Source organism: Rattus norvegicus, chromosome 7, assembly GCF_021556685.1.
Source record: "Rattus norvegicus strain SHRSP/BbbUtx chromosome 7, alternate assembly SHRSP_T2T, whole genome shotgun sequence".
Lineage (NCBI taxonomy): Eukaryota > Metazoa > Chordata > Mammalia > Rodentia > Muridae > Rattus > Rattus norvegicus.
Genome location: NC_141540.1, coordinates 116,220,626 through 116,243,060, shown reverse-complemented (window position 1 = coordinate 116,243,060; position 22,435 = coordinate 116,220,626). Strand labels below are relative to the sequence as shown.

The 22,435-nt window shown below is 51.5% G+C and overlaps 2 protein-coding genes across 3 annotated transcripts; both read left to right on the top strand.

Annotated features, from left to right (window-relative positions):
• Positions 1 to 4,446: 4,446 nt before the first annotated feature.
• On the top strand, positions 4,447 to 12,570 carry LOC120093891 (lymphocyte antigen 6D-like). 2 transcript variants are annotated; one of them, XM_087559933.1, is made up of 3 exons: positions 4,447 to 4,822; positions 8,353 to 8,451; positions 11,573 to 12,570. In XM_087559933.1, exons 1-3 carry the CDS (start codon positions 4,768 to 4,770, stop codon positions 11,782 to 11,784), a joined length of 366 nt encoding a protein of 121 aa, XP_087416059.1. In that variant the 5' UTR covers positions 4,447 to 4,767; the 3' UTR covers positions 11,785 to 12,570. The 2 variants fall into 2 exon arrangements, with proteins under 2 accessions (XP_087416059.1, XP_087416060.1); XM_087559934.1 differs by lacking the exon at positions 8,353 to 8,451 and having other exon boundaries at positions 4,585 to 4,822; positions 11,573 to 12,564.
• An 8,330-nt stretch (positions 12,571 to 20,900) lies between these two features.
• On the top strand, positions 20,901 to 22,409 carry Ly6d (lymphocyte antigen 6 family member D). The gene is made up of 3 exons (NM_001130552.1): positions 20,901 to 21,004; positions 21,641 to 21,739; positions 21,887 to 22,409. The coding sequence occupies exons 1-3, from the start codon at positions 20,953 to 20,955 to the stop codon at positions 22,117 to 22,119; spliced, it is 384 nt and encodes a 127-aa protein (NP_001124024.1). The 5' UTR covers positions 20,901 to 20,952; the 3' UTR covers positions 22,120 to 22,409.
• Positions 22,410 to 22,435: the final 26 nt, after the last annotated feature.

Genomic DNA, 22,435 nt, shown 5'->3' with positions numbered 1-22,435 from the left:
GTCGGCATGAACCCCTTGCCTCCTCTGGAAAGAGGTGACTGGAGGTGACTTCGTTTGGTTTCCTAGGCTCTTGTCAGCCGCCAGCCAGTACTGCTAGTACTGGAATGTCCCTCAGGGTGGTAATGTGGTTAGTCCAGTCGGAGGTTCTGAGACAATAGGAGGAGACAGAAGGAATATGCCTTTTCCAGTGGCTCCTTACTTGCAAGACGTGTCACTGTGGATTTGACTTCAGTCCCCAGAATGCCATCTGCCTCCCGGATGTTGTCTTTCTATGTCCCCATGGCATGCTCTTCAGAGCAAAGTCACTGAACACAGCCATTGCTGAGTTACTACTCTGTTCTTTCCAGGGCGGGATGCCGCATAACTAAGCAGCTGGTGGAATACTCTTGTGTAGATGACGTTCCCCTTCTGCCTGTTTGTTATTGTTTTGTGTAATACTGGGAATTGTCTCTTGGACTTTGTACTCGCTAGGATCTACCAACGAGCTATATATATGTACCCTTGGTTTAGAAACAAAGTCTCGAGATCTATCCCAGAGCTCCTCCAAGTGCTGAGATTGTACGAACAAGCCACCATACTCAGCTTCTACCATTTTCTTAACTGCTGGTCCCCCCTGACCCTGCATAATTTATGTTTCCCAGCTGGCTCATGGTGTGCACAGTGTGCACAGTCTGCTGAAGGAAAACTGCTCTGTCATAAAAAGGACTGGTGTGCTGCTGACACAGGCTGCAACATGGGGAACCAAGGGTCCATGTGTTGTACGATTCCAACAGCATATAACATCCAGAAGAGGCAAATCCTTAGGGATGCAACAGAGGCCATGGACATTCAAGGGGCTGGGGTCAGGACTGTCGATGGGAAAGGATTGGTTTCTGGGACAGACGCAGATGTTGGTGAAAGCTGTGGATACACAAGTGACTGACGGGGTAAATTGTAAGCATGTAAATTACATCTGAAAACGGAAGTCTGAGTAGTGCCTTGGCTTTGGGTTTATCAGTCTGCTCTGTCTCACTGTTAGGCCAGCCATTTCTCCCACCACAGAGCAGTTTCAGGGCTCAAGAGCACTGGGAAGGAGTGCTGCATGTTTGACCAGATATCAGTCTCTCCATGTAGTCGGCAGCTAGTGGAACCCTCTGTTCGCCATTAAGATTACTATTGATCTTGATCTTTCAAATGACAAAGGAGGGTGGGCAAGACTGGGGACAGACTTAATACCCACAGCAGTATGGATGCAGGTTAGCCCAGGTCTCTGACTGTGGGTGCATCTCAATACCCTATCTCTCCCCTGAGAAAGAGCCTAGGTCTCCTGTTCTGCTGACTGATTCTCGCATAGGCCTTGTGCTCCCAATTGATCCTGCTTTCCATGAAAAGAGGGGTCCTTGATAAAGAGCTTCCAAACCCACCTTCTCAAGGCCACAAACCCAGCAGCTCCCTGCTAGCCGAGGGGTCTGACTTCAGGTTCTGATTTCTTACTCATTCAAACTCAGTTTATCCCTTGTGAAGGGAGAGGACTTTAAGGCAGGCTGAGCTCCAGCTCCTTCACTAAGTAGGCAAAGTCACTCTGCTCAGGTGCTCACTTCCTCCTTATTGGCTTGCCAACTGTGCCTGAGAGGGACGCTGGCAGCTCCAAGGGGTGCAGAGAGGTCCGGGAGTGTTTTTTGGGGTTCATCAGCAAGTGGCAGGCAGAGGACCTATGGGTGCACACGAGCTTGAGCTGAGGTTTATGAAGTGCAGTTGGCCCTCAGTATCCATTTCTGCAGGCTCCACCTCCATGCACCCAACTCACCAGGGCCAAAACTCTTGAGTGTGGGGGTGGGGATGGGAGAGGGGTACGTCCAAACCTTCTTCTCTGTTGCTGTCCCCTTAACAAGGAATAACAATTTTTACAGTGTCAATGATGGATAGGCCATTCTAAGTAACCAAGAATTGGTTTACGGTGAATCACAGAGCAGGCATGGGTCATTCACAACCTGTGTTACCTTACACGAGGGGTTTAGATGTTCGAAGAAGGGATGTGCAGTGAACCTCTGGTTAGATGTTGTGCTGGTTCCCATGAAGTGAGTTCAGACACTATGAAAGTGGCTCTTCTGCAAAGTTCCCAGCACAGGTTGGAAAAGGCAAGGTGGAAGGATAGGAGGAAGCCAGGGTCTCCAGACAAACTGTATGGGTGCAGACTTAGGCCCTTGATTTACAGGAAGGTCCTAGTCTCTTGATAGGGACCCAGAATTCTTCTGAAGTGGGTTTGAGCTCCTTGGAACTGGGACAGATGGTTGGCCCATGCCAGGTTCCCTCATGTACTCTCCACATCCCAGGAGTGGGAGCCTTGTCCCCTGTTGGCATCTGGGAGTAGAGGCTAATGCCAGGCTCGAAAGATTTATGTTAATTATGGGCCAGCTAGGAGAGCCTAGGCTATAACTAGCACCCACCCAGCTGCATGAGAGTGGGACTCAGATAGCTCATTAGTTTAACAAGAGGCTATCTTAGACAGCTGCAGCCTTGGTTTACTCCTGCCCCACCCCAGCAGGTCCTATCCTATAGCTCTCCTGTTTCCACTGGTGGACAGTGTAGCGCTTCACCCATGGAGCCTACAGGACCTTGGCTCCTTAAAAGCCCTTGGAGATTGGTTAGGGTCAGCATTCATCAGTTCCCTCTTAAAGGACACATTGCCTTTGAAGATCTCCAAAATAGGGATCTTGACTTAAGAGGCATCCTGTGTGGTCCAGCCTACATTGCCAGCACAGAGTCCTCAGAAGCCATCAGGTCCCTGCCTGTTTCCTGTGTTACACTGGATAATTTTCTACTTTGAAGGGCAGCTGCCTTGAAGCTTCTCCAGGAAGCGCCACTGGCCCCTGGCCCAGCTGCCATCTGGCCGTGATCACTTCTGTTAATGTGGGTACCACCACACACGTGCACACAGGCATCACCCCAAGCCCCTATGCCTGCATTCTGCATCAGTTGGTTCCCAGCCTGATACTGAGAAGTTGGCTCACTGCTTGAGACAGGGGTGGTGCCAGTTTTGTGCACTCCTGATGCCTCTGCCTCTCAAACTCCCCCTTTTTCCTCTCTCACAAATCCCTGTGGCTGTGTGGGTACAGAGATGGAGACAGGCTAGGAAGCAGGTCCAGGTGAGGAGAAAGGAGAGAAGATATGCCTCCTGCTCTGAGGTGCCCATTGGGGTCCACTCCCACTGCATCACTGCTAATCATCTGGAAAGCTAAGCAAGGAAACTCCGTGGCCTGACAGAGAGCCTCATGGTATCCCAGGAGGTTGAGTCCCAGCTCCACACCAGAGAGCATGGAGGCTGCTGTGTGTAGCTGGGCCCTGGGGCTCACTTACCATCACCATCCACATGTAGGAAGTCCCAAGCTTAGAGGCGACGTGAGTCGGTGGAGTCAGTAGGCAGAAAAGAGGCTGGGGAACACCAGGGATCACCACCGACACCACCTCATTGGTGAACAGCATAGCAAGGCCTTTGTGACAGGGAAGTGGTCAGAGATGGGATCCTCATAGCTAACAAAGGGCATTCTGTATGCTCCTAACAATAATGGTCAGCTCCTCTTCAGTGGAAACAAATATGTCCCAAACCATGAACATTCTAACAATTCTGAGAAACCATTCAAGTAAGATGTCACAGCTTCCCGGAGCACATGGAGTGGGGTCAGACTCTACAACCCTGCTCCTCTGGGAGTGCAACCTCACCTCCCCCCTCTCCTTGACCACCACCCTTTGCCATTCACAGCCCAGTGAGGCCCCCAGCATCTGGATCCAGCTCAAGGGAGACAGAGAAGAGTCCCTTAGCCTTCTGGACCTCTAGAAGAGATCTAGAAACAGATTCAGGCTCTGCATCAGTAGCTCCTAGGCACAGGTCAGGGTAGGAACTAAGAAAAATGTTTAGGTAAAGGTGATTTGCCCCAGGGGAGTGTGTTCTGGGCACAAGGCTAGGTCCGGATGAGGGTCTGAAGGGAAAGGACAGTCACATAAAGCCAGAGGAGACCAGGAGATCTGGGCAGGGGGAGGCAGAGGCAGGGACAGACATAGGATGAGACAGGAGATAATAAGGATGTAAGGTCCCATCTCTCAGCCTCAGATGCTAGCAAGACCCCATCACCAATATAAGCACAAGTCATTTCCTATCTCTCCTGGGACCCCTGGTCATTGCACAACCCCCAAGGTGGAGGCCAGATACAGAAATGGGATACACATCAGGCTTCCAATACACCCCTGATGAAATTCTCTGCTCCAGATCAGACTCTAAGTAGACAGAATCTCAGTTCTGGCCTCCAAGTTAGAATCAGCCTTTTCACCCGGTCCTCTGCCACTGTGTGCACCCTGAGATTGAAGGAGCCAGCTTCAGGCCACCAGACCTCAGCTTCTCCCATTAAATTGGGTTTGCTATCTCTTTGATGGGATGGAGAATGCAGAGGGGAGGGGCTGTGATGATCAGGAGAGCCAGCCTTCAGATGCCCAGGGTAGAGCCACATACTTCTCAGACTACAAGACAGAACTGTCACTGTAGACCTCCTTCCTTCTCCCGGGGTCTTATAACTGCAGGTCTTAGTAACCAAAAGGGGAGGCTGCTGGCTCAGGACCAAAGGGCAGGCCGAAGGGTACCTTGGAGGTGGGCTGAGGGAGCCTGGGTGACATGAGTCAGGCCAGCCCTGCTGCCCCAAGCTCATCCTCCAGACAAATTACCAGGTTTCCCAGGCACCCCCATGGCCTTATAAAGGCACCGTCTCCCTGGTGGCTCCCAGTTGCTGGTGGACATCCATGATGAGGCCCCTCCTAGTACTGTTGCTGCTGGCTGTTGTGTGTACTTCTCTAGGTAAGGCACTGGCTATACCTGGTTTGAGGGGAGGCAGGCAGCCTCTGGGAAGGGTGCGGGACTCTGGGGCTGGTGGGGCTTTGGAGGTGAGAGAGAGGGTACCATTTAGGGTACTGGCCTGGTGAGGAGGCTGCAGGGGATGAGGAAGAGGTTTCTATGGTGACTCCCTGCCCAGCTAGTTAGGGAAGCCTCTTCCTTTTAGATAGTATGTGGTACCTTTCTGGATGTTTGTGTATGTGGTAGTGTGGGGGGTGGGTGTAAAAACTAGAGTGAGAAGACAGGAAGTACCCTGGTACCACTTGTGAGCACTAGGTCCTGGGATTTAGTAAGAATGGCCAACTCTCCCCCCTCTTCTCAGGATGAGGAACTCCTGGAATGTAGGACTGTGTTAAAAAGGAAGGAAGGAAGGAAGGACATCAACAAAATAGACTGTATAGGTTAACCCCTCCAGCCCACTCTACCCTGACTCTGATGACCTGGTTTAGGGACAGAAATGAGGCCGGAGGTGGGAGGGATGGACTTCAGCCTGTGATTATCAGTGGAATAATTATCACCTCCAGGATAATTAGCCCCATCAGCTTCCCCTGAGAGTGAGGAGGGGGTGGAAGGAAAAGAAGAGGACCCTGGTGAGCAGTCTAGCCATCAGGTGGACAGGTAGGAGGGTAGAAAAGCAGGTGGAGAGACACTAGCTAAGGGCTGGAGACTGGTCTGGGAACAGGGAGGAGGTCAGGATCGGGTTGGTAGTATCATTTAGGAAATGCAGAGAGGAAGATACTTGGGCGACCTCAGATAGGGACAGCCACTAAATAGGGGCCATCAGCCCTGGAGGCAGGAAGCAACTACAAGCAAGGAGGGTGAGAGGTCTGAGTCAGAAGGTGGGGACACTGGCTGGCTGGGACACTTTTGCCCTCAAGGCTCTGCTTCCTGGAAGTTTGGTTGACCTTATAGCATTCCTGCAGGACAGTACCTACTGGGAACTCACTGGGGCTCTGAAGGAGGGCAGCCCAGGAACTGTCACCAGCTCCTAGGGCAGAAGGTCTCTGGGGACTACAATGAGGAAACCGAGGTATTTTGTGGTCCTTGCCAAGAAAAACCAAGGAGTGTCTCCCCAGCTCAATAGGACTAGTATGCAAAGGTACTGTATGGGGTGAGAGCTCATAATCAGGAGACATTCCAAATGAGGACGCCATTCTCATTGTATATTTCTTATGCAGAAAAGACACCTCCCAACTTTCAGCACAGGGCCTTCAATACTGATGCCTCTTATGTGGGAGGGATAACCATCTAACCCCATGGGTAAAGTTGACAAGGTCCAAGCAGGTATGCATTGTTAGGACACCTGTTACACACTCTTACAGAGAAACCCCTACAGGACACGTCCCTGTAAGACATTTCTACAGGACATGCCCACTATTCAATACCCTTAAGTGAAACTCCCATAGGACACTCCTTACAGGACACCCCTCCCAAGGCCTGGGCACAAAGACATCTTTCCCAGTATCTCAGCCTTTGTACCAGAACCCCTAGCATGTCTTGGGGTCCTTGCAACCCTCCAAGCTGGCTTTGTCTCTGCCATTCAGCACTTTGGTCAATGCAGCTGTTCTTAACTACACACAGAAATTCACCTTGTGGGCTCAGGTGTGGGACTTTCCAGGTTATTCTGACTGTCACAAACCATATTGTCTCTCAGCAGAAGTCACCATGGAGTAATTGCTATGCCTTCTGCCCAAACTACACTTACAGCCCAATGAGTTAGCCATGTCTGGGGAGCCTGTGTTCTCTTAAGGGGGGCTCTTGTGGTTGGAAGCTGTGGCTAATGTCACAGCATCCGGATCTACCCACCTCAGGAGCCTGTCCACCTCCCTAGCACTGGCAGACTTTCACTGAAGTCTCTCCCTTCAGCCTGGAGGTGAGGACCATCCATAGGCCTTAGGCAGGATGGGTCAGGGTCAGGCCATTTCCTTCCCCCAAGATGAACAGCTCTAAGTACCTACTGATGCTTAGAGACACAAAAAGTTGTTGCTGCTAGCTTGTCCTGGTTAGGAAGTCATCTGTCTCTAGGAAGGCAACTGTCCCAGCCCTGGAAGCTCCCTTCAGTCCTCTTCTAAGGAAGGGAGGGACAGGGGCTGTGCACAGTATGAATTCTGTCATTTTATCATCTGAAAAGACCAAGAACACGATTAGTTCCATATTGTAAGTGAGGACACCATGGGTTGCATTAGGGGTCATAAGAATTAGAGGTTCTAAATCATTCCTCTTTATATTTCTTCCTGATACCCCCATCCCTTCTGCCATCCACCATCTATCTAGCCCTCCATTCATGTACCTACCCATCCATCCACCCATGTTTTCATCTTACCATCTGCCCATGAACCCATCCACCCATCCACACATCCATCCACTCACCTACATACCCATCCATTCATGCACCCTTTTACTACCATTTCACTATCTATTCATTCATCTGCCCATTCTTCTGCTCATCCATTCACACATCCATCCATTCATTCATCTATCCATCTAGTCATTATAACACACACTTACCCATCCATCCACCTGTCCACCCATCCATCCATCTACCTGTCCACCCATCCACTCATCCATTCATCAATCCATTCACCCACCCACCCAGCCAGCCAGCCGGCAATCTACCCACCCACTCAACCAGCCACCCATCCACCCACTCATCCATCTATCCATCTACCCATCCACCCACCTATACACCCACCTATCCACCCACCTATCCACCCACCCAGCCGGCCATCTACCCAGCCAGCCAGCCAACCATCTACCCACCCACCCACTCATCCATCCATCCCTCCATCTATCCACCCACCTACCCACCCATCTACCCATCCATCCATCCACCTACCCATCCACCCATCCACCCATCCACCCATCCGTCCATCCATCCACCCACTCACCCGTCCATCCATTTGCTCAACTAGACATCCATGCTTCAATTCATCTATCTTTCTACCTATCCATCTGTCCACTCATCCAACCATACATACATGTTATCATCTATCTATCCATTCACCCATTTTCCCACTCACCTATCCATACATACATCCACCCACCCACTCATATGAATATACATACATACATCTACCTACCCATCTGAACCTCCCTCCCCCTTTAGCTGATCAAGCTCTCCTATACTCACTAGTGTTCTCAGACTCCTTAACAGAGAGATAAACACAGAGCAAAGAGGCAGATAAGTGTGGGAGTTCATAGGTGTCAGAGAACTTTAGGCAGAAAACCTCTGAGTCTACATGCCATCATACCACACGCCTTCCTGTAACTCAGGCTGACACTTTGATACTGGCATACACAGGGCCAGGGGGATAGAGGAAGGAACATGTTAGAAACCATGAAGGTCCTAGCTTCTCAGATCCTCCCAGAGGACTGGGGGAACTCCCGGGGGGAGAGGATGATCAGAGAATATGACCTTCAATGGGCCACTAGGCAGGTGGCTGGGCACTTAGCCCCAGCCCCAGCCCAGACTGATGGCCTGTACTTCCCCCCAGCCCGGGCCCTGCACTGCCATGTGTGCTGTGGGCACGAGAATTGCGAGTCTCTCGTGGAGTGCGCCTTGACGGACAAGTTCTGTGTGATCACTCGGGCCAGTGAGTACCCTGGGCCATGCAGGCCCCATCTCGCCCCAACAGCACTACATAAGTGCTTTCCAGCTCCCTTTGGCCTCTTTCCATCCTCCACATCCAAAGCCCTCAGTATCCCCACTTCAGACCCTAGGGACACCATCATTCTCTAGTTTACAGTTCGAACTAGGCTGATGATTAGGTGGGATGAGGGTGGATATAAGTTGATATATTGAAGACACTGACATCACAGCCTGGTATTCCAGGCTCCTCAGGACCTTTACTGCTCACTCAAATTCCTGTCTACAATCAGCTAGCCATAGCCTTTGCCCTTGGCTTCCCTGCCGTCACTCTAAAATTCAATCTTGCCACTGTTGAGAATCCCTGATCAGTACTGTCCCTTGCACTTCCCAAGTCTCTCCTTCCTACATTCCATGGTCCATCTGCTTCTCTTCCCAGCAGTGGGGCTGAGCTGGAGCCTTGAGCTTATATGTTGAGCTATGATGGGTTTCAGGCTTGGTGCTGGGATAGCTGGGGGCAGCTGGGGGCAGCTGGGGGCAGGGGTCACTTATTTGAAGTGGTCCAAGAAGAAAGCATGGGTGTTGGCAGAGAGGCTGAGCTAGGTGAACAATGTCACCTCTAGGTCTCAAAGGGGTTTAGGGTCCTTTCTTTGCTGCTGTCATTGGTATTGGGCCATGAGGCCTTTGGCCCCAGTGAGTGAAATTTGCTATGGTCGTTAGGCAGCTTCTTCCAAGATCCCATTCTGGGAAGAGGGGAAGGAAGCCAGGAAGCTTCCCAGCATGGCCTGGGGCTGTCTATAAGAACAGTTTCTTACAAATCCCAGTGGTGACATCACCCTTCTAGCTCAGCTTGCAGTCATCTCTATTTTATGAAGAGACAGTGTCCTGGTAGAGCCATACAAGTGCCCGTCCCAGACCCTGTGTGATACTTCTGTCTACACTCTGCTAGTTCTTGTGCTGCTGGCCTCTAGGAGGAAACATCATTTACTCCACCACCTCCAGGACCCTCCTCATCCTGCAGAGGAGCATCCTGCCCAGAGGCAGCTGCCCTTAGTTATCCACAGTTGTGCTGTGGTAAAGACCTAGTGGGCTACAGGCTCAGCGATTGCCAAGGGCACGAGGCAAGTACTTCAAGGATGGAATCTATAGCCACCAGTGGGAGAACGCCATGTCAAGAGCCAAAATCTCACAAAGGCCTAAGCAGAGGGGCCTTGCTGAAGTGAAGATGAAAAACAGTGAGGGCCTGAGGGTACCCAGGAATCAGGGTCTCCCATAGTCCCATCCCTGGGCAACAGTTGCCACCTGGCATCCCAGAGCTCTGCCCTGTCTTTGCCCTTCTGGCATTTGCCCCTTGCTGAGCACGCATCTATCTGGCCTATAGTCTGCCCATCCACCTACCAGAGTGTCTGCTGAATGTGGGAACACTGAAATACGCGTGGAGACTTTGCTTACCCCAGGTCCTGAGAGGTCACAGCCACGCAGAGTTGAAAGACAGCCCCCAGAAGGCAGCAGAAAGTACCCTGGAAAAGCAACAGGGTTTAGGGACAAGAGCTTTTGAGAGGAGAGTCAATTATGGGTAGAAAGAGGCTTCTGTTCCTGCCCCTGTCCAGCGAAGTGACACAGGCAAGCCAAGGGTTTTCCTGGCCCCAAGGTGAGGAGGAAAAGGGGTGCAATGATGTTAGTGGTCCACTGCAGATGCTGTGTGTTAGTTCCATGGGTTAGGGGACCCCTCTGGCTGCTGGGTTTCAGGGGAGAGAGGATTGATGAATTACCAAGGCCTTCTCTCTCTAAACACTGGGCAATTAAGGGTGCCCCGTGTCCATAACTCCTAGCAGTTTTTCATACACAGCCACGGAGGTTACTTCTCTTCTGATTTATCTGAGATGGCAAAGACCCCTACTTTAGGATTGGGCATTTACTACAAGATATGAATTCTAGCATCCCCTTTGCCCCAGGAGGAGGCTGTGTGTCCTGACAGTGCTTCCTGGGCCTGGAAGCACCAGCAACACCTACCTTGGCCTTGGGTCCTCTTTCATCTAGGAGCAGCTGCTGCAAGCCACTGTGACTCTCAGCTCCCCGTGTGGCCAAGGCCAGAAGAAGACTATTCAGAGGGGGCACTGAGCTCAGTCACTGACTGTCAACTAATGATTAACATGTTCCCCCTACTCTCCTTATACCAGCGCAACTCTCAAATTATCCACAAATGTCTCATCTTCCTGAAGAAGGGAGGAGGCAAAGAGAGGCTCCACCTTTGTTCTTTGTTTTCTAGGTGGGGAAACTGAGGCGTAGCAGCATCCTGAAGCAGTTCTCTCACCCCCATCACACAGTGTCTGGGCCAACTCCAGGCTACAGGCTCCTGCACACAGGGCTAGGGTCACAGCTCCCAGAACCTCTGAACAGTGCAGATTAAGGGAAAGCGCTTATTTTTCCTAGGGCCATGTGTTTTCAGGAGTCCTCTTGTCCCCATTGTATGTGTATATACAAAAAGGCCATCCCCACCATGTTCATGTAGAAACAGAGCAAGTCTTGCATAGTGGTTCTTCCCGAGACACCCCCAAACTGGGCCAACCTATCCTTTTCCAGGGACCCTTGTAAGCCCAACCTTTGTTTCCCTCAAGATTGTGAGACCTAGAGGCCCCTGTGTAGGCCATGGCACTTTATGGTCACTCAGCCTGTCTAGGACACCCCAGACCCAAGAGGTGTGAGAGCTAAGTGGGGCCCAAATCTCTCTTGTGGTATCTGAATCCCAGAGGAGATGAGAATTTCTCCAAGTGGAGAAAGGAGAGGAGAGGAGAGGAGAATTAGCTTCCGGGAAAGGGAAAATAGAGGAAACCGAGGAACCCAGAGGCTGAGAGAGGAGTCTTTAATTCAGTCCTTGGCCTCAGATGTCACAAAGGCCAATCATCATGGGGAAAAAAAGGACACGTCTCCACGGGCATTGAGGAAGGACACCCATTTACGAGGCTCTTTGGGACACCTCTAAGCTGCCACCTCAAACACTCAGAGACCCACTAATTACTTCAAGCATGTTGTCCCCCAGGCTTCAGGCTTCCTGAGAGCTGGCTGGGTGGCAACAGCTGTAGGTACTATGGGGACAATACCCATGGTCATTCCTCCTGTTTCCACAGCCAATCCTGGTGGCATCCTGGTCATGAAGTCCTGCGCCCCAACCTGCCCCAACAGCACCGTGTCTTCAGATGGCCGTGCCCTCTCTGTCTCCTGCTGTCAGGGCAGCCAGTGCAACCGCAGTGCTGCCTCAGGTCTGACCGGCAGCCTTGGGGCTATATGGGCCAGTGCCTCTATCAGCCTACTGTGGGCACTGCTTCGAGCTGCCTGGTGAGGGCCTGGGTGGCCTTTCTGTATCATCAGGGATATCTCTGCAGCCTCAGCAGCATCCTACCCCAGCCCAGGCTGTTCCTCTCTCTGTCTCTCTCTCTCTCGCCATTAACCCCAAGACACATTCGGTCTTCCCTTCTCACAGAAAGGAATAACAACACCTGTCCTAAAGGCTCAGAGCCCAGCTCTCCTTCCTCAGGAAATCTTCCAACAGGGCGCAAGGACACACCTCCCCAAGACCCTCATCTCTATGAGACCTCAGCCTCTTATTGAGTCTTGAGAGTGCCTAGCTACCTTCAGTAGGAAGAGCTGATGGCTCCCCCATACTACCCTCTCCTTGCCTGAAAGGATGCTATTTATATATGGCCACCTGGATCCCTGGGCCTCTTCTATGCATGAAGTGACCCTGGCATACGACCTGATTGTAAGGTTTTGGCACCGTCTAACTGAACATCAGCTTTTAAAAAGATTCCCCTGGGGGCTGGGGATTTAGCTCAGCGGTAGAGCGCTTACCTAGGAAGCGCAAGGCCCTGGGTTCGGTCCCCAGCTCCGAAAAAAAGAACCAAAAAAAAAAAAAAGATTCCCCTGGCTCCCCATTGTATGTGTTTGTGTGTAGGGGTAAGACAGATCACCTTGGGCTTGATGGCAGGCGTTGGAATGGGTATCCATCCTCCCTGGTAGCACCGTCTTGCCAGCCCTCCCCCGATGCTGTCCTGGGGTAGCACCGTCTTGCCAGCCCTCCCCCGATGCCGTCCTGGGAGAAGAATAAACATGCAAGTCTGCTTGATCCAAGGTGTTGTCTCTTGGGCATTTCTGATTCTTGGTCAACCTCATCCTCAGAGCCAGGCAGGTGGACATGAGACAGGGCCAGGTGGGATTCTTAATTAATGCACGATTAAGCCCAGGTACAGGAGTGGTGCCTCTGTCTTGGACATGGGCCTCCTGTGTCTGTACTGGATCCTGTTGGTCAACATAGAAGAAACAGACTTCTACCACACCAACTTACAAGGGTCCCCTGAGAGCTCTTCTGAGCTACAATGTCCCTGGTGCTGCTAATGGTGAGATGCTCACATGTGTCACTGTGCCTCCGGGTCCCCAAGAGTCCATACTTTTGGTTGGTGACATGGCAAACCCTAAGCTTTCTGAACCAGTACTCTGAGGTCACCCAAAGCCAAGTCTCCTTGGGGGCTCTCCTTGAGGGGCAAAGCCAGAGCCCCTCGAGTCTGGAGAGGTTTATTGCCTACCCCTGCTGTCTTTCCCTGTCACTGTAATAAAATACGCTGACAAGAGCAGCTGGAGGAAACGAGTATTTTGGCTTGCCCTTCAAGGTCCACTTCATCATGGTAAAATGGTCAAGGCAGCCAGAACCTGAAGCACCTGGTGGCACTGCGTCCACAGGCCAGAAACACATGCTTGCTGCCCAGTTCCCTTTTAAAGTAATTTCTTTTATGCATATATTAGTGTTTTTCTCTGCATGCCTATCTGCATACTGCATATATGCCTAGTACCCAGGAAGGTCAGAAAAGAGCGTCAGGACACTTGGAACTGGAGTAACAGATGGCTGTGAGCTCCTGTGTGTGTGCTGGAATTCATGTAAGGCTCCTCTGGAAGAGCAGCCAGTGCTCTTAACTCCTGAGCCTTCTCCTAGCCCCTACCTAGTCAGTTTCTTATCTCCACTTACACAGTTCAGGATCCCAGCCATGGTGGGTCTTCTCACCTCAGACAATACAATCAGGACAATCCTCCATGGATAGGGCCAGAGACTCACCTCCCAAGTGAGTGTACATTATTTCGAGTTGACATTTAACATGATCAGACCTGCCCAGTGCTCCAGACCTGGGGAGCCTGCTCTGCCTCATGTGGGACAGCCTAGGAGCCTGCTCAGGTTTGGAGCTTACACCCCTGAGTTTTCCCTGTCTGCAGGCCCGTGAGAGCTGCCTGCCCTGTCAGCTTACCTATCCAGCCCCAGGTTTCTGCCCTGCTCCTCTGTTTCTTGTCCTAATTACTGTTCCCTAATTCTTTACCCTTTACACCTGAAGCTGGAGATAGAACTTAGAGGTACAGTATTTGCCTAGTGCAAAAATTTGTCCCTCATATTCCCAGACGACAAGGACAAACATCCAGGTAAGTGATGGTGGGTGTCCTCTCTGCCTAGCGGGGGTGACTTCCACTGCCTGGGCCTGGCACAGAGCCTTCCCAGATGGTGATTTCCTCTCCTGGGAGAATGGTACTTGGCCCTCCACTCAGCGTCCCTTCCCTTGCCTGCTGCAGCCTAAGCCATGGAGCTGGGACACACCCTCTTGTTCCCTCCTTGCTACTTCCCCGTGTGTGTTTCCAGAAGACACCTCCTAACCTCACAGTGCCTCAGTCCCTTAGTGTCCAGACTCAAGTGCCCTGCTTCACATGCCCGCAAAGACTGCCCAAGTCAGAACCATGCACTGGAATGTCTTGGAGTACTGGTTCCTAAGTCTCGGGAGCATCGAGCTAGGACAGTGGAGAGGGCTCTCACCTTATCACACACCTTCAACTGCAGAGGGCAAGAAAGATGGGGAGGGCTGAGAGTACGGAGTGAGCTGAGGGTGCTAAGCAAAACCCCTTGAAACCTGGATAAACTTCAGCCCCTGCATCTCTTAGGTATGCCTTCCCTGAGTGGCCAGCCTACTTCTCTGGAGACTAGGGTCTAGAGTTGTGAGGCAGCCATCCAAGAACATGAAACCCTCTCCTGTCTGACTAACTTTCCCATAGTCAAACCAGATGGGCCTCACCCTTCAGGACATCCAGTCCCCATTGTGTGGTTGCAAGCCTCTCCTCCCAGGGTTCTATTTTCAAAAGTCGGGCAGGGCAGGGGGACAGGTTGTCACCAAGCTAAGAACTCTTCTTGGTCTCGGAAGAAGAAGTGGTTGTACGCAGAACTTTCTAGAATCCCCTCTAACTAACCTTTACAGGGGAAGTAGATGGAGGCAGCCTGAGCTCTCTCCACTCCTCAGGGCACCCACACATCTGCAGTCAGCACACTCAGGGAGCCTCCTGAAAATAGGCCTCCTGCTACATTTGGATCCCTTAATGAAAATAGACTCACCCTGCCCTGTGGCAAGAGATGCTAACTGCCAGCAAAGCTGCAAGTCCGTGCTGCCAGAGCAGAAGGAGGAGGAGGCCTGCAGGGAGAGAGTAACGCTGACTGCTGTGGGAAAGTCCCACTCCTGGCCCACAGTGGCATAGCGCATGCTAAGCTTGGAGGTGGCTTGAGGGACCTGCCGGAGCTGAGAGTGTAGAGCCCTGAAAAGGGGGCAGTGGAAAATGGAGTGGCCATCCTAGGTAGGACACCATTCAGTAAAGACATCAAAGTAAATTTCAAGACATCAAATATGAACGAGACCCATGAAGACAAATAGGTTAGGACAGCAGGTGGAGTGATGGGGGCTGTGCTGGATTGAGTGGTCCAAGAAGAGTCAGTGGGCCAGGTCTAGATGGATAGAAGTAGATGGACAGATGGGTGGATGAATTAATGGATGGAAGGGTGAGTAAATGACTGGGCAAATGGATACATAAATCCATAGAGGATATGTGGGTGGATGGAGAATGGATGATGGGTAAAGGATAGGTGGATGAGTGAATGGATGGACGGTAGGCTGAGAGGATAAGGTAGGGAGACTGGGCTTGATCCTAAGAGCACTATGTCAGCAGAAGGACTCCATTCAGCAATGTCTAAGGTCAAGGCCTTGGCTCTAGGAAAGAAGTGAGTTGAAGATGATGGGGCTGGGGACATGGCCATAGCCTGTAAGCCTGGGAGTCATGGAGTTGGTTCAGAGGTAAAGACAGCCGGTTAGGAGCTCCAGGGTCTGAGGAGCAGAGGGTATAGATAGAAGAGGTTGGTGCACACGGGGCCCACTGAGGCACTGGCTCCCCAGGCGCTTGACTGAGGCCAAGGTGGGGAAGAAGCAACTAGAACTCTCCAGGGCTAAGGTTGGTCTTAGTGCAGCCAGAAATGGAAGGCTAGCCCTGGGATTAAGCCCAGTGTGACAGCCAGTGGGGAGTCTAATCCTTTCCATCTGCCCAGTTGGCCACCTGACCTGGTCTCTTACTTGATACATCCTCTACTCTAGGCACTGGTATCTCTGCACTCCAAGGACCTGCCCATTCCTCCCTCTTATGTAACTCTGGGTACAGACAGCATGCTTCTTAAGAGCTCCTTGTCAGGACAGCTTAGGACCATCCTCTCTGTCCTGAGGCCATCCCCACACCCAGAGAAGACTACAGCACCATGCAAACTCCTCACAAACAACACACCCTTGCCCTGGATCCAGTGCCAAAGTGGGATCCTTGAGGGCACCTGGCTGAGTCTCCTGATCCAGCCTCAACCACCTGAGGATGAAGGAGCAGAGCCCAGCCTCCCACCCCAGTCATGTGAGGACAGCCACCTGCTCCAAGGGTACCACTTGACAGACAGGTCAATAGGGCAGCAGTGTGGTGAGACATCCCTTTCCCTCTAGGGTAGGACTGGAGTTGTTTTCCCCAAATCCTCTCCTATCCCCCAAGTTACTCATGTGTCACAGGCCCCTAAACTGCCACCCTCAGTCTTGCCAACTTTGACTCCTTGGTAATCTCAGCTTTCTCTTACAGAGTAACTTCTAGTCTCCCAACCACAGATCACATCAGTGGAGGTCATAGGCTAAAGACAAAGGCCTGGAGGGCAGAGATGTTGCACACCTAGTAGCTCTTCCCTGGGATAGGCTGAGACCTCCTTGAGACTCCTCTGAGGGCAAGTCTGCACTGAGTCATAGGGGAGGGGCTTATGGGTGGGGTAAAAATTCACCCAAAGGTTTTGGAAGTATCATAGGGATCGTCAAGACCTGATCCTGGGGTTGGGGCGCAGTTGAGAAACTGGCAAGCACTCAATGTCATCACCCGTCCCGGAGTTATGACTAAGGGAGGCATCACATTACTTATCTTACAACTGAATTCATCCCAAGTCTCTCTTCACTGCTAACAAAATATGGCCCATTGGCTCTTCCTGGACCACTCAAGTCAGCACAGTCTCCATCACTCCACCTATTTGTCTTATTCATACTTGATGTCCCGGAAGGAATTCACTTTGTGGTCTTTAATGAATGTCCTGAAAATCTGAGCTCTTTGTGCCTTGTGTGCACCTGCATTCCCTTGTGTCCAGCATGGAGACACGAGCATGGATGATACTCTGCAAATCATACTTATGGCATGGGTGGACAGACAGACAAACAGATGGATGAATGGCCAGATGGCCAGATGGGCATATAGAAGATGGGTGGATAAATGAATGGGTGGAAGGGTGAGTAGATTACTGGAAAGATGGATACACAGATCCTTAGGAGGATAAGTGGATGGATAGAGGATGGATGGGCAGGCAAATGGATAGTTTGATAGGTGGGTAAAGGACAGGTGAGTGAGTCAATAGGTGGACAGATGAGTAAGTGAATGGATGGATGAGTGGAGGGATGGAGGGATGGGAGGATAAGTGCATGTATATAGAATGGATGAATGGACTGGTAGGTGGAGTATCAAGTAAGTGGGTTGTAGGAGACGGTTGAAGGATAGATTGATGAATGGATAGATAAACTGATCGAGGATGGATAAGTGAGTGAATGGGGAGAAAATGGAGGATGCATGAATGATAGTTAAGTTGATGGATAAATAAATAGGGATAGCTAGAGGATTGACTGATGGATGGCGAATGAATGTGTACATAGATACATGAATGGATCATGGATTAATAGTTGATCAATGAAATGCAGGAGAAGGTGTCTCTAGGGAATTGGTAGTGGTGGCCAGGGCCCCCAAGAATAATTTAAGGTATGTGAAGGCTATGCCAGGTGCCAGACAAGTGAGCCATACCCATGTCTAGGTTTATGATTCCATGCATAACGGTTATTCCTGTGCCAGGAGGAAGGGTTGTGGAGGGAAAGCCCTAGGTCCAGAGGCCAAGCTTTGACTCTTCTTCTTGAGTGATGCTGACCAGGGTTCTTTCTGCCTGTCTCTGTGTCATCTGAGGCTCTACCTGCGTGATTAAGGACAAAAGGGGCCCCAGGGAAACACTCCTCATTCTGTTGTCTGACTCACCGAGCATTTACATGGCCTTGCAGAAAAAGAGCTAGCACTAGGGTGTGGCGTGGGAAACCAAGACTCTGATGCCCTTGTCTAGTGTCCTCTCCACCAGCTGATGGTCACCTACCCTCAGGTCCCAGCTTAGACAGATCTACATAGGTCAGCCCTCCTAGAGTGCTCCAGCCCCCACCTCTCTAGTTGTCATACGCATGCAGTGCACTACACAGAGCATACCTGTGTCCCTCTCTCCTACGAGTCTGCCGCCTGCCTATCTCCTCCTCAGTGTCCCTTACACAAGAAGTGACTAAAGTACAGTAGGTTCTTATAAAGTACTGTGAATGAAGTGCTTTGAAGTACGTGGTGGCTTTGGGGGATCCTGGAGTGTGCCTACACCTTATACCCTAAGGTGTTTGAATACCTTTAACCTAGGGATATGATCTGTTTATCGAGTGCCCTCATCGGGCCAGGAAAGGGCCCTGGACTGTGCTTTCAGAAGGGCTGTGGTATTCTGTTGTGCTTTCTTTCACCCATATGCCTTCCCTCTGCGCCACTCACAAGGCTCTTGATAGCTCTGTGTTCACAGCCGTGGATGCAAGAGGAAGGGACGTGAGCAGGGAGACCTCTGCTCTAGACAGAAGTCCAGGCTTATCTCTCAACTTCCTGGCCAGCCTGCTAAGGTTAGGGAACAGGCAAGTCTGAGGGGCAGATGAGAGTGTTCCCTGCCCTGTGTCTCACTCATCCCACTTCCCGGGCAATATTCTTCTGCCAGCATCTCAAAGGTGGAAATTAGATCTCAACCCCAGACCCAGAAGCCATCCCCAAGGACTGAGAGCTCTGGCCCATGCTCTCAAAGTAGTGGCTCCACTTGTAAGTAGTACAGAAGGCAGACTTGAGGGAATTGATGACTCCTGTGCCCATTCCGTTGCTGGAACCTCCAGGTTCCAGCCTGACCACCTCCAACAGGACTCTTGTTGACTGCCTCAGTACCCACAAGAGCTCCTACCACCAGAATCACAGTCTTCTAAGGGCAAATTTAGTACGTGGCTGTTTTATACTTCTGTTGAACCCAGCTGGGGATAGCAGTTGACAGATCCTCTTAGCAATCTCCCAAGGACAATGACCCCTTCCTTGATGGATGCAGACTTCACCTAGGGCCTTCATGAAGCCTGAGGTCCCTGGGAGCAGGCAAGCATCCAGATACCTCCTCCTTCCCAAGGGTGTGGAGCCTGTTGTACACTTCTCTCAGTCTTAGGCCCAGACTTCCACTTCTTTTCTGCCCTTCGTTCCCAGACCCCAGAACTTCACTGAGCCCAGAAGCTCCAAACCTGTTTCTCCGGCAGTTTCCCAGTGAGTCATCTTCCCCTGTTTGCCAGCTCCTCTGTCACCTGCCTGTCATGGAGACCCAAGTTCTGTTCTCAAGGCTCGGAACCACCCTCCTATCCCTCTACCCACCCATTATCCCTATGTCTGATGTATTGGGGGGGCTGGAGCTGGGTGGGCCTTTCCAAGGAAACAAGCACCCTGAATTTCAGGCCTTTCCTGTGGAATTTCAGCTGTCGTAAGCAAGTCCCCGGGAGCCAGATATTAATTACCTAGGAAACAGGGGAAGGCATGGGAAGGAGATGGGGCTTCTTCTCCAGGGGCTCTTATCCAAGCCACGTCCAGATTCCAGGTCCTGCCAAGTCCAAAAACTACTCTGAAAAGAACCACATAGCTTTACCACACTTGATTCAGCTTAGGAGCCAGTTAGCAGAGGGGAGGGGCCAAGGGTCTTAAGTCTATATCTGGTTGACCCAAAGGTCTATAGGGCTCCAAGAATCTCAGCCTGGTCCAGGCAAACCATCCCTGAAGCAAGCTCTGATTTGCCCATCCTTGGTGCTTGTCCATTCTCTTTTCAGGGACACTACTGGGACAGGTCCAAGAATGATCTTTGTCTGTGCCTAGCCCATTGCTGATAGCCTGGATCTCTGAACAAGGAGCAGAAGGAGGATTCTATGGAGCCCACCCAGTCTACCCCCAGATGAGTAGTCAGAATCAACAGTTAAGAACTGGAGCATAGGACAAAGAATGTCTCCTATGCATGCAAAGAGAATATAGGTGTGGCTCAGGGGCCATGTCAGAGACCTTCATCAACACCTGCCTGGGGTCCTAGGTTCTGAGGTCAGCCGGAGGAGCTCTCAGACACAGAGAAACAAGGCAGAGACACACAGGCAATAGTTACAAGGTGGGAAGAGGGCAGTACCCTCATGTGAGGGACATGGGTGAGAGCTCAATGAAAATGGGGCCTGAGGCCCAAGCAAAGGGAGGAAGTGAGGGAGTGAGGAGAGGAAAACTCATGTCTGCATAGCAATGAGAAATCTCCAGAGCTTGTTGCTCCCCCAGATGATTCTGTCCTACCCTGTCCCTACCCAGTTTCCTGGGATGTCCAAGTTTCCGTGGTCTGGTATCTACATAGCCTTAACCTGGCTATACCCAGCATACACAGAGACTCTCACCTCTCTCTCCCCACCCCACAGTCACCTCCACATCGTCGGCAAGGGCCTTTTGCTTTGGGGGTTGGTTCCTTAATCCAAGGCCCCACTGACTCAACTAAGCACTGAGCCCAGAGCAGAGGAATGTAAGCTCTGTGCCTCCCAACCTGTGGGTATCGAGACATCAAGCATAGGCTGTGACTAAAGGAACCACCCAGTGGTGATCGGATGCCAAGTGTAAGAGACAGAAACAGAAAAGCAAAGATAAGGTGACCCAGGTACAGGTACACAATCCACAAGGGAACAGAGAGACAGAGAGATGGCGGAGAGAACAGCAGGAGGCATGGAGACTCAGCAGCATCCAGTATTTGGAGCAAGAGCCGGAGAGATCTGCCAGGTAACTCAGGGAGGTTGCAGGGCTTAGGGGACCAGAAACTTCAGTCCCTCCAGGTGGCAGGAGGCAGGCCTGCTCTGGGCTGTTGGGCACAGGGCCCAGAAGGGTGGGATGGGCCCTGATTTGCATGGTGCTATCTGGCCTCCCCTCACTCCTCCCACAGCTCCTGCCCCATCTATAAGATCTGGGGAAAGAAAGGGCCCCCCACTGCTTCCAGAAGACGTTGAGGATGAAGACAGCTCTGCTCCTCCTTTTGGCCTTGGCTGTGGCCACTAGCCCAGGTGAGAGGCTGAACTTGGGGACTGGGAAGGGATGGGTAGCTGCAGCTTGATGCTAGACACACAGCCTTAGGCAGGCTGGGCCTGACAGGATGTCATCGATGAGGGAAGCTGGAATTTAGGTTCAGAGTAAGCTTAGTTGAAGGGTGCTTGTCTCTTGAAATTTAAAATGAGTTTAACATCCTAACTCACCAGATCATAAAAACACACTATTTCAGAATCAGGGAATTTTAGCACAAACTCTTAGAAAAGAAGAAGAGAGAGAGAAGAGAACTGGAGATATCTTGAGGGGTTTCTCTGCCTTCACCACCTCTTATCTCCCCTGGGCAACACTAGGGTGGTCAAGCTCTCCCTCCAGGCTTTTCAGAACTCAGACCTTTGTGGTGGGGAAGCTTCCCAAAGACCAGGAACATTCTGAGGTCCTTGAAAAGTCCTCTCTCCACTCTCCACTCCCTCTGCTTCCTGACCTCTGCCTAGGGGTGGCATTGGCTAGAACATCCTCCCTAGGGCTCCAAGACACCTTCTGAGCTAAACAGAGACAAGCTTTGTGGCATCTAGGGCAGGAGTTGGGGTGATAAATTCTGAAGTCTCTGTTGTGACAAAGACCTTTTGACTGACTTGATAACCCTCATCCTTCAGCCCAGGCATTCCGATGTCATGTGTGCATCAGCAGTGACAACTGTAGGAATATTCAGACCTGTCCACCCGACTTCTTCTACTGCAGAACAATCACCAAAGGTGAGTGGAAGGCCAAGAGACCGGCCCAAGGCTTGATGCTGGGGATGGGTCAGTGCTGGTGATAGTGGTGGGTGGTCGAGAGCGGGAGACGTTCTGTGGAAGCCAGGGTACATGGTAGCCTGATACCCCTCCCCCTCCTGTGTGCAGTGGAGCCTCTGAAGGGGAACCTGGTGAAAAAAGAGTGTGCAGAGACGTGCACCATCAGCCACAGCCAGCAGGGCCATGTCAGCAGTGGTGCCGAGGTCACACTGTGCTGTGACAGTGACCTGTGCAACGACAGTCTCCACAACATTGCACCTGCACGTGCCCTTCTCAGCAGTGTCACCCTAGGCCTGTCAACGAGCCTCGGCCTTCTCTCTGTTGTGGCGTTCTGCCTTTAACACACTGCTAGGAATTTCCCTGGCCCCTTCCTTTCTAGTCCTTGGGGTTCCCACGGTCCATCCTTAGCACCAGATGCTAAGGCTGGGGGATGCCCTTAAAGGCTGGGTCCTGGTGGGCACCAAGAGCTGAAGACATAGAGAGCATAGAGCCTGCTCCAGAACAGGAAGACGTAGCCTGCTCCCCAACATGGAAGACGGGGGACAGCTGTGCTTCATCCCCTCTGATTTTGTACTTGTTCCATTTATTTTTCTACCTGAACCTCTACTTGGAAATAAATGATCTAAAAATGCTGTGTCTGTGTGGAGTGGTGAGTGG